At 35.6% G+C, this 12,041-nt stretch overlaps 1 protein-coding gene across 2 annotated transcripts; it reads right to left on the bottom strand.

Moving 5' to 3' along the window:
* Nucleotides 1-1,941: 1,941 nt before the first annotated feature.
* LOC145609700 (putative chromatin-remodeling complex ATPase chain) lies at nt 1,942-10,653 on the bottom strand. Of its 2 annotated transcripts, none has more exons than XM_081665159.1 (25): nt 10,390-10,653; nt 10,029-10,157; nt 9,823-9,926; nt 8,549-8,652; nt 7,908-8,005; nt 7,586-7,765; nt 7,266-7,487; nt 6,066-6,200; nt 5,695-5,977; nt 5,534-5,607; nt 5,175-5,395; nt 4,978-5,065; nt 4,794-4,887; nt 4,532-4,720; nt 4,401-4,432; nt 4,231-4,307; nt 4,070-4,159; nt 3,892-3,961; nt 3,758-3,812; nt 3,622-3,683; nt 3,352-3,517; nt 2,933-3,111; nt 2,632-2,847; nt 2,377-2,484; nt 1,942-2,279 (listed from the first exon to the last, which is right to left on the bottom strand). In XM_081665159.1, exons 1-25 carry the CDS (start codon nt 10,573-10,575, stop codon nt 2,262-2,264), a joined length of 3,180 nt encoding a protein of 1,059 aa, XP_081521285.1. In that variant the 5' UTR covers nt 10,576-10,653; the 3' UTR covers nt 1,942-2,261. The 2 variants fall into 2 exon arrangements, with proteins under 2 accessions (XP_081521285.1, XP_081521286.1); XM_081665160.1 differs by having other exon boundaries at nt 5,749-5,977.
* Nucleotides 10,654-12,041: the final 1,388 nt, after the last annotated feature.

The raw sequence follows: 12,041 nt of genomic DNA, 5'->3' as shown, positions 1-12,041 counted from the left end.
TAGACTACCCTAATACAAGTATAGGGGTACGTAAAGGGGTCGAACCACTAAGAAAGCACACTCGTTCAACATCAAAGTCGCTATGCAAGAGTAAAAAGGGAAATGTTTTTGTTTATTTTCTTGGATTAAGCACTTAGACTACAAATAAACAAGGAAAGAGATGAATAAACTCAAGAGAAAACAACGCTAGGGATACGGGGTTGTTAAACATGATAAGAAAAAGGAGAATAATGATAGTTATCATGAATAACATGCCAAATAACACAAGATCCCACCTAAATAATCCATTCTCATGTAATAGTCTAGCAAAATCAATGAAAGAGGTCTATGCTAACTATGATCATTCTCATGCATCCTATTAGACACAAGCAAATCAAGAGAATAAAGAAGCACAATCCATAAAACTCCATTTTAACAACTCATTCTCATGCAATCATTAAAATAGAGGTGATCTTAATCTAGTTCAAATCATTTTCATGCATTTAAACTAGAAGACAATCAAACAAAGTGCAACAATAATCTCAAGCCATTAAAAATCATGTCTTTCATCAATTTAAGGCATGTATTCAATCCAACCATCATCATTCAATCAACATTCAACACATATTTTCCACCCCCTTCCCCTAGCTAAGAAATTAGCCTAGAAAAGGGGGAACAAACATGATAGCAAAACTAAGAGTAAGCTCAAGAAACACAAAATCAAACATGATAAAAAACAATGAAAATAACAAAGATAGATGAACTAGCAAGATAAATGAGAAAACACAACTAAAAGGAAAACTAAGAGAAAGGATTAGAGATTACTAAAAAGGAAATAAATGAAAGATGAAAACTTGGAAGGTTGCTTGATTGATTGAAGAGAAACTTGAACAAAGTTGAATACAATGAAGAAACTATGAGGGTATTATCAAGAGATAAAATAAAATAAAATAAGATAAATAAAGTATCAAACTAAAATAAATAAGAAAAAGAGAGAAGCTAGAAATTATTAACTAAAAACACGAAAATAAACTAAAAACTATTAAAAAAACTAAAAAAATACTCAAAAAGAAGATCAAATAAGGAAAATAAGAAAATGAGATAAATAAAGCCTAAAACTAGGAAAATTATTAGAAACTAAACCAGAAAATAAGCATAAAAATACCCTAAAAGTGACATAAATGTCACTTATCATTTATTCCTAAGAATCCTACGGTCCACCCTTTCTGATACAATGCAGACTCTCCTGATAGATATAGTTTCTAGCTCCTCCCCACATAGCACACAATTCTAGAGTAGATAGTCTAGACACTCAAATCTCACAACTGGAGAGAAATACATACTACCTCCGTTTTTTTTAGTTGACACGTATTCTTTTTTAAGAAGTTTTTTTTTAGTTGACACGTTTCTTTTTGGGGTAAATTTTTTACCTTGCATTTACAAGGTACCCCTCTTACTTTTTCCATTCTCTCTCTCTCTCTCTCTCTCTCTCTCTCTCTCTCTCTCTCTCTCTCTCTCTCTCTCTTCTCCTTAATATGTGTGCCTAAATCAAATGCGTCAGGATGTATTATAATCGAGAATCCAACTTGGATATGATCTATCATGTCCCTTCTTTAGCTGGTTCTAGTGCCCTTATTTGAAAGTGCAACTTCCATTACGATTTTTAGTCCAGTAGTACACATCTTCCACACTCCTTGCAGTACAGACTAAATGTCTAATCATTGCAAATAATATAAAACGAAAATAGTATTTTACTACTATTTCCCTATACATATTTCGACGTTCTTTGCTTGCTAAATGCCAATGTCTTGCTTTGACCATTACCTTAAACTCTAATTATATATTAGTATAAAATAAAAAAAAAATTGATATATTAAATGTACTACTTCGTATATACTAAGACTAATCTAACAATATGTATAATGATAACACTTGTTTTGGAGTAGTATATTAATCAAAACATAAAGTCAAATTCATAGATATATAAAACATGACATGAAGACTAATGGGAATTTCAATGCAGTTAGAACTTCAGTAAAAGTCATCTGATAAACATTTCATTACTTAGCGTTACATCGAGGACAGTTTCTCAAAACTACTAACTATACAGTGTAACCATAAGCCCTAAAGAAAAGAACCACCCCCTAAGCTACAAAACCAACCTGAAAAGGGGTAGCTTCATTACTACATCAGAGCCAGAGCAAATATAATGTGCTGTGACAAGACAATAGCCAAAATAATTGGTAGCAAAACATCGGGCGTTACACAGTTAAAATTTGCCATTATTTTCTCCTCTTCCCCTGCAAAAATATTTTAAAGCACATCAGCTCACAATCGGAAAGTATCCTCTGAAAACTGATGAATCAAAAAGGCCATGTCTTAATTATAGAAACATACAGATGCAGCAGCATAATCATCCATTGTTAGCTGTTTCCTTTTCTTCAAGGAAGATGTGGGGCTTTCAGCTTGCTGACGAGCTGTACCTCGTTTAGAGGGTGTAGCAGTCTGCAAGAGTAAAGAACAAACGACATTAACTAAAGATCATGATATGTAATCCAGCATATAAAAAATCTATTTCAGAAGAAGAGGGAGGAGGTGGAAAGCAGGATAAGCAGTCAGCAGAGAAGATTCAACAATTAGAACTCAACGAACCTTGGCAAGCTTTTTCTCTTTACGTGCTTGCCTCTCCCTCTCATCATACTCCTGGTTCTCTCTCTCAACCAGACGAATAAGGGTGTCGCATCTCCTGGCAAGTTCTTGGGTGGTGCGGGATTTAACAAACCAATCGAACCGGAACAATGGAGATGTTCGGAAAGCAGCCTTCAATTCATCCCAATTCCCATATCCGAGTTTGTGAACCATGCAAATCTGTCCAGATTTTCAATGATGTCAGGTGGGCATGAAATGTATAAAAACCTCATGGCTCGAAAACAAAGAAAAAGAGAAATTTCACCATGAAGCGATCACATTCTTCATTGTACAGCTTCCCTTTGTTCTGACCATACTGAATCTTCAATTCCAGCCATGGATTCTTGTAGCGATCCAGCTTCTTCCCAATTGCTTTCATAATCTCATCTTTCCTGGATATTCTAGCTTCCCCCCGTTCAATATTCTTGATGATCCTGTCATAATCTAATAAATGGAACCAAATCAGCATAGAAGAGTTATGTTGTTAATGCATAGAAAAAAGGGTGGAAAATCAGTTGAGTTAGTCAATTCATCCAAGTCAACCCCAGGAAAGATGCAAAGATAAGGCTGACTAATCACAGAACAGCCAATATCTATGACCACAGCAGAAACTTTAGATTTCTCATAGAATTCAGCAGGAAGTAGATGTTATAAGAAGATTAAAGAAGGTAGAAGTGGAATCACCATTTAACTCCTTATATCTCTCTTTGAAAACTTTAGCATATCTTTCAACTTCCTCAAATGTTTTCCCTTCCATCTCCGCAGAAATGCTTTTTATGTCAGTTCTACCATACTTCTCACAAGCCCTTATGAATGTATTAAAATCTCTTCTAGCCCATGTAGAGAAGCCCTGCAGCAAACAAACCAATTTATAAATCGCTGACTAATGATACAAAAAAGGCTTTCCATGTTCTCATAAAATCTGGAAAGAGGGGGCTGTGAAATCAGGATTACCTCTTCCAACAAACGCTCCTTTTCTTCTTGTTCTTCAGCAGTCAGGGGGGGATCCGTCATTTCTGTCGTCAAAGACTTCATCAGCAACAGAAAATGAAACGGATTTAAAAAGATTATATATGCAGAAATAACATACCATCTGGCTCATCCACTTCTATGGAATCTTTTATCTGATTTTTTTGATGTGCTTGCTGAGCAGATAGAACAGAAGTTAATTCATGCTTAAATGCTTGATAATTAAAAAGGACTAGATATAACAAGACAACCCACCATTTGATGGCGCACTTCCTTCTCATAGAGTTCATTAAGCCTTTGAGTGTTGAAAAACTGGAAGTCATGCCTAAAATTGAGTAGAAACATAAATAAGTTGACTATTGACTCCAATCACTAAAAAATTGACCAGGAGAAATTAGAAAATAAGATGCAAACAATTTAAGATAAGCCTTACAACTGAGGCATGCGAGGTATACGAGGCTCCTTAGGCCTAGCAGGACCACTTTGGCGCATAGTTTGCTTAAAATACTCAGATTCTGAATAGCTGTACAAGCCATAGGAATGTGAAAAACAAGATTAGGCATAGGTAACAAATATCAAAAGCTAAATACGTACTTCCGCTTTCTCTCTCGTTTTGGTGGTTCGATCCAGTTGTCACTCACGAGTTTCTTGAAGTCCACCTTGATTTCATCCTTTGAGAGCAGTTAAAAAAAAGGAACAGAATTAGCTTATAACCTCTAGCTCAACTTGAAAGATTGAGCATGAGACACCAATAATATTCCTACCTTCTCATCCTCAAAATCATATAGATCAGCCGCTGCGAAGAAGCAAAGGATACATAAATCAGTCCAGCTTGCTTATAAACAAAAAAGATACAGGCTATGCTTATAATACCAGATTCAAGTAAACCACATACTGTCGTCCATCTTAAATTTAATGGCATCCTCTGTGAATTTTTTCATTTTTGCATCCAGCTCAGCAGTTGCCTCTTCTCCCTTGGCAATAATTCGGTCTATATCTTCATCTGTAATTGTGCTGTCCCCAGAGCTAAAAACCATTTCAGCACCAAATCTCACCATCTGGAGCAGCTCATCCTTGTTAACAGCTGCACAAATCCACAAGTCAACAAGTCATTAAACACAAGAGATTATTATGTACCTCAATACAAAACATCTTACTTTTTTGCTCAGCTAATCGTCCTTGTTGAATAACCAAAGCATCGAGCGCAAGTTTCTTATAAGCTCTTTCAATCACTTTTTCCTCAATGGTATACTGTTCACAAGATATCAAAGAAAGGTCATATCTTGATTATTATCAATGAAGAATGCTTAACCTAGAAACAAGTACAGAAAATGAACAAACCTCTGTGCAGAAACGAAACACTTGAACCTCTTTCTTTTGACCAATCCTATGAGCTCTATCCTGTGCTTGCAAATCAACTTGTGGATTCCTGAAATGTGTTGCAAGTATCAACAAAGACGGCAAGCAAGTAAACTCACAAACACCATCAACAAGCAAAAAAGAGGGGAAAGATTTCATTGATTTACACGAGCTCTCACCAGTCACTGTCATACAGAATGACTATATCTGCAGTAGCAAGATTGATACCAAGACCTCCAGCCCGTGTTGACAGTAAGAAGACGAACTTTTCACTTCCTGGCTTGTTGAAAGCTTCGATGGAAGCATCTCGATCATCTCCACCGGTATTACCATCAATCCGACAATATTGGTGTCCACGATACATAAGATAGTCTTCTAAAATGTCGAGTAGCCTTGTCATCTGATGTTAGTTGCCGAACATAAACAGTTAGATGACATACCAAAATCTCAACAAAAACCATGGAATCATAGAGCAAGCAACAAAAGACTAGAAACAGTAATTTACAATAAAGCAAACACCTAGATTTACAAAATATACCTGTGAAAATATTAAAACTCTAGAGCCACGCTCCTTCAGCTTTGGAAGCAACTTATCAAGCAATACCATTTTTCCTGCAATAAATAGAATATGAAGATTCATCAGTCAACAATGCCACATAAAAGGAGCAATTCACAGTGTCTTTATTCACTGAGAATTACCAGCATTGGTAACCAAATGATCTCCTGTGGTGTATGGGGGACCAGGTTCGGCACCTTGGAATAAATATGGGTGATTACAGCATTTACGCAGCTGCATTGCAATGTTAAGAAGCCGTTTGCGCTCTCCACCAGCACTAACAACTTCAAGATCCTTCTGCAGCAATGCTCTGTAGTACTGTTTTTGCATTTGAGACATGCCCACTTTAAGAATCGTTTCCTTTTTTGGAGGTAAACCTTTCTCAACATCTGACTTCAGCCTCCGAAGAAGAAAGGGACGGAGAACCTATAGAATGCAGAACTACATATATTAGGCAACAGAAGTAAAGAGAAAATAAAATGATATATAGATACTCTTCAAACCTTTGACTTACCTTATGGAGTTGTTGAACGACCTCCTGCTGATCATTCTCCCCAGAAATCTGAAACCACTCATCAAATGTTTCTGCGGAGCTAAAAATCTCTGGCAATAAGAAGTTGAGAAGTGACCACAATTCATGGAGATTGTTCTGCAGTTCAGAAGAATATTGCATAATATTAGTGTTTAGATCACTTGGAACAAGGTGCATCAGGTCAAATTATCAATAAATAAGACATAGATAAAGATCTCATTCACTGAACATCATAAATAAAAGTTTGCAAACAATATAAACATCAACAAAAAATTCACAAAAACAATTTTCAACCAACCAGTTGAATAAAAATGATTCAAATTTGGCAAAATTAAAAAATTAAGAAACTTGATTCTGTATTACAAAACCATACTCATAAGTGAGAGATCCACCAAATCATACACATAGTTAAGTATGTGTTGGCTTTCTATCATAGCTAATCAGCCTCGAAATAATAAGTCTTAACACACAATGGGACTACGGGAGTAAAACCTAGTACAAAGATTCGTAAAAAGTAAACCTTGCTTTTTTAATACCCCCACCCTCCCTCCGTATGTTTTTGCCCCATTGCAAAAATTTGGGTCTAACCTTAAAATCTTAGACCATAAAATATTGATAATCTAGTAATATAATTTTTACACATGAAAATGGAGATAAAAATGTTTTTAGACACATTTTGGAGACCGGAAAAAGTCAAAAGGGCCAGAATTATTAGGGACAGAGAGCGTAGTAGCTCACATTCTTAAGATCAAACTTAATCAGATTTGAGTTTCTTGCCATAATTTTTTATTACCACATATATTAACAAAATAACACATTTAAAAAATAAAAAAAATATATATATAAAAAAAAAAAAACGAAACAAAAACCTATGATAACATCTTTACATAACTGAAATAAACTTGGAAAATGCAGCCTGTTTATTGAAACAGAGGTATTCAATTTAAATTTCAAATGGACTGTCAGGGCAAACTTTATATTCTGTACTTACATTTGGTCTCAACTCTCAACAGAACTTTATCAATTGACTCAAATCAAAGCTTAGGTACACAGGCAGCACACAAAGAGTGCTTGAAATACAATATAAAGGGGTCCCATCAACTTCACTCTTCACAACTATCACAATCTACATCATCTTAGATTTGCTCAACACCCAAAAAATGCAGAGACCCAAAAGATTACCTGAAGTGGAGTTCCAGTGATGAGTAAACGATAGTTAGTACTAAAGAGTCTCATTGTTTTTGAAAGCAAAGAATTTTCATTTTTGATTCGATGTGCTTCATCAATGATAATATATCGCCAACTAAATCGGCGTAAAGTGGTCTTCTCTTTTATAGCCATTTCAAAACTAGTGACACAGACGTCAAACTTTCCAGCAACCAACAAATCCTCACGTATATGTCTCTGTGAATAAAATAAAAAACACACAGCAGCAAATCATCAGTGATCATTAATTGTGACAAGAACAGCATAAGAAATCCATAAACAGAATCCAGGCATACCCTTTCATCAGGATTTCCAAGAAATTTCACAGCACGCAAAATTGGACAAAATCGTTTTATTTCATTCATCCAATTTCCAAGGGTTGATTTCGGAGCAACAACCATATGAGGCCCAGTAATTCCTCTGAATTCATGAAGATAGCCCAACAAGGAGATAGTTTGTAAGGTTTTACCAAGACCCTATTATTAGGAAGAAGACATACAGACAGCAAATCAATCATAGCAGCAATATAATTCTTGGAATAATAACGATAATTGAAATTAAAGGGAAAACAAAGCTACACAATTTCAAACATTAAGGGGGTACAAGTTTATTGCTTACCATTTCATCAGCAAGGATTCCATTTATACCATTTTCATACAGACGAATGAGCCAATTCAATCCAGCAAGCTGGTAGTCTCTCATCTTTCCTTGAATACCTGAGAGAGAGAAAAAAATAAATAAATACAACCCAATAACAAAATCCAGATAAATAAATTAATACAAAATGTGCATACATACATGAAGAAAGGGTTCAAGTGAGAACAGCTCTTTATATGAGAAAAAAAAAAAAGTCATATGCAAGCACATACAATTATTCCTATACCAAACTCCTGCCATTACATACTCCATATGTTGTTTTAAAAAAGTGATTTGCAAAATTGTAAACATAAATGAAACAAAAGGCTAAAACTAGAACAATCTCCATATGTTATAATATTAGTAAATGCCCATTCAACATATCTCTAGTTTAGGCTAAAACTAAAACAAATCAATAGTTTCTTAACCAAAAGATGCTCTAATGAAAAAACTAAATCATCAGATGCTCCAAGAGAAAATTAGATTGGCATTCACTATAAACAACTCCATAGGTTTATTACATGAACCTTGCCACAAAGCACTTAAAATGGCAGTTCAAGGTGAAGCCAAGATACAGTAAATCATAAGAGTTCAGTGATTGACCAAGGGAGAGCAGAACTCACACGAAGGCTGAGTGACCAGCCTTGTATTGGAAGGTCCAGTTTCTTCCTCCTTCAGATACTCCTCATCTTCCTCTTCTTCAGTAACTTTTGATGCATGGCGACCCCTAAAATTAGCATACAAAAACACGTAAAGAGGCAGATTGATAAATTTAGAAAATACCATATGTCACATAAAAAGGAAAAAAATCTAAACAAATGCTGCTCAAAACTCACATTAAGGTGATGTAATCACAGTACAATATGGACTGCAAATCAAGCAAGTAAACACTTTCCTAATTGCCTTTACCCATCAAGGTTCTGTACAACAAGGGGCAATTCACTTATTCCCCTACCTTAAATTGACCAAATAACAAAGATGATCTTGAGGAGCGCAGTTACCCTTTTTGTTTATGCACACTTACCTTTCAGCTCATCATAAGAATATTTCTACCGTTATTGCTCAGAAACTCACATCAAGATAACACACTTACACTATGAATACAATGAAATGCTCATGACAAATAAAGCAAGACAACATTTGCCTTCACCCTTCCACGTTAGTATTTCAAGAAACACTCTATAAGTCTATATGGATCAATATTGGGCAATTCATCAATTCCCTTTCCCCAAATGATAATGCAAATCTTGAGGAGGACAAGTACCCTTTTTGTTGAAGCAGACTTACCTTTTAACTTTATTGATCATACTTTTCCCATTTATGCCCAGTAACACATTAAGGTGACCTAAACAAAGTATACTATGGACTCCAAAATTCTCATAAGAAACTAAGTAAGCCATTGTATTTACCCTTCCAAGTTCAATACTTGATGCAATATGAAGCACTGTTTAGGGGTAATTCACCCAAATTTGACCAAATAAACTAAGCAAATTATGAGCACAATTACCTGTTTTTAAGCACAATTACCTTGTAGGTAACTTGATAAGCATAGTTCTCCCATTTACCGCCCTATACTATACGACCACCATTTTCTAAGTAAGCAACTCTCCACAATAATATAAATCACCTCTGCTAACAATCGAAGACAGAAGACACCTCCCTTTTATATCGCACAACATTAGATTCGCAGGGTATTTTTCAATATTTTCACCAGATTATGTATCAACACGAAGACGATCATACATTTCCATATACTCAAAATCCACTCATGATTATCTCCACATACTCAAAAAGGTAAGTAACTTAACCATATATCAAGCTATACAATAAATAACCATAGCGTCCATTCTAAATAATTTAAGTGTACTAGGCGTACAATGAATAAGATTAACCCTACCTTCCCTTAACCTTCTGGGAGGCAGAATGTTCACCCTTGGCAAAATGGGCAAATATCTCCGTTTGCTGTAGAAGATACTTCAACCGCCCCTTACCTTTGTTATTCTACCAAAAAGATCATAAACATTAAAGTCATTACTTATTAACATTAAATAAATATAACCAAAAGCTCGAAAATACAATACAGCTAGTAGAAATCAAACGCACCATATCAGCATCAACAGCAGCATTCTGTTTGTCCAAAATTTCCTGGATCTTCTGCTTCTTTAACTTCTGCATTTCTTTCAACCTTGCCCTTTCACGCTTCGAAAGTTCAGTATTACCAGCGTTTACATCCTACCACATTTATTCACCCACCAATAATCGAAAAACATGTAAGAAACCCAAGAATACAAGCACGAAATAACCACCAAAAACACCATCAAACAACACATCATGAAGTAACACAAACAAAAAACACATAATTTGAAATTCATACTTAACCCTACTACAAAAAATACGATGGATCTAAACAAACAAAGCAAAATTGAAAACCCTAGAAATGAAGAGAGAGAGAGAAAATAGAAACCTCAAATTCCTCATCGTCGTCAGCGGGAACGTCATCCTCGGGTTCATCTTCGTCGGAATCAACGGGTCTGGCAACAGCCTCGAGCTCTTCATCGTCATCTTCATCGATCTGGTCGTTAACTTGTTCTTCTTCCGACGAATTGGAAGCGTCGTCGGAAGAAGAGCGTTGTTTGGAGGGTTTCGCCATTGAAGAAAAGCTCGGTACTTTTTGACTGCTCCGAGACCGAGGGTTTGGAATTGGACGAGCGAATTAGGGAAAGCGAGAAAGAAACAAGTAGACCGACTAAACAAGTATATGAGTGTTTTTTTTTTTGGATTATAAAATGACAAAAATGATGAGTGAGAATAGGAGATTTTGTTTTTTTTTTTTTTTTGACGCAGAGAAAAGGAGTATTTAAGGGAGTTATTTATTTTTATTTTATCGAAAAATAAAAAATTGTAGACAGTGAAAAAGTTCCCGCCATTTATCCGTGAAAACATGTCTTCCCGCCTTGTGGATTGATGTGTGGGTAACATGATTTGCTAAAATTTAAGGCGGATTTATTTTGTACTTCCTCCAACTTTTGAGTACTTTCTTTGTTTTTAAAATGTTTGTAAATTGTACGAGGAATTCTAAGACTCTAACCGTGTATGACTCGAACAGGGGTATTGCGGTAATTTTACTGTACATCTCAATTGCTAAAAAAATAACTGAAAAGCTAACAAAAGGATAACTGAAATGGAAATGCGAAAAGGACAGCTATGCAATAAGGGGAAAAGGACTGCACACTGGACAACTCTTACACTATTTAAAAAATAAAAAATTAAAAATTTACCATAATACATGCAAAAAGGGGAAAAGAACACATTAATATAGGTCTTAGATACCCTAATTTAATATTACTAATGTCGTATATATTGTAAGCTAATATACCGAATCACATGTATACTAACGCTGGATGATATACTATTTGGCTTAGATAACCAATCTCGGAACGTATATATTAGCCGATGGTAAACAATACTAAAACACTAACAAAAATTCTTGCTTTTTAATCTTTTATCACTCTAACACCACACGATCATAACACGTAAAATGTTTTGTTGGTATCAATATGATTTGTTGTTGGTATCATCTGTGATACCATCATGTGGTGTGAGAGTCAATGACTAATAATTTTTTTTTTCTTTTTTTTTAACGGTAAACTACGGGGCAGTGGCCCCCCCTCTTATCACAGGATGGGGGGCTATGAGGAATCAAACCCCCATCACACGGGGGGAGATGGAGGGACTCCAATGACTAAGGGTTAGAGTCCAAGTATTCCTCGTATTTCACATGATACCAACAACAATGTCATAACACGTAAAAATGTTTTGTTTGGTATCAATATGATTTGTTGTTGGTATCATGTGTGATACCGTCGTGTGGTGTGAGAGACAATGACGCTAACGGTTAGAGTCCAAGAATTCCTCATAAAGGATACCGCATCATCTTGTGTTTCGGGGTTTTTTTGTGTCCTTCGGGAGAGTTACAACACTAAGACTGGATTCTACAAAGACACTTGTGCCTGCAAAACAACGGAGCACCGAATGGTCGGTGGTCCGCCTTCGAAGATTAAGTTAGTACGGATTCGAGAGAAAACGTGCGGAATGAAAGGTTATCTGCTCAGATTC

Source organism: Chenopodium album, chromosome 23, assembly GCF_948465745.1.
Source record: "Chenopodium album chromosome 23, dcCheAlbu1.1, whole genome shotgun sequence".
In the NCBI taxonomy this organism is placed as follows: Eukaryota; Viridiplantae; Streptophyta; class Magnoliopsida; order Caryophyllales; family Amaranthaceae; genus Chenopodium; species Chenopodium album.
Note: the sequence above shows the minus strand (reverse complement) of the source record. Positions and strands in the feature narration are given on the sequence as shown.

Bases quoted from the DNA above. Each gene is read 5' to 3' on its own strand.
- LOC145609700 (XM_081665159.1), bottom strand. From the start codon at position 10,575: ATGGCGAAACCCTCCAAACAACGCTCTTCTTCCGACGACGCTTCCAAT. The intron at 4,433-4,531 runs GTATGTGGTTTA...GCTTCTTCGCAG, and splicing joins TAAATTTAAGATGGACGACA to CGGCTGATCTATATGATTTT. The intron at 3,962-4,069 runs GTAAGGCTTATC...ACTCAATTTTAG, and splicing joins ATACCTCGCATGCCTCAGTT to GCATGACTTCCAGTTTTTCA.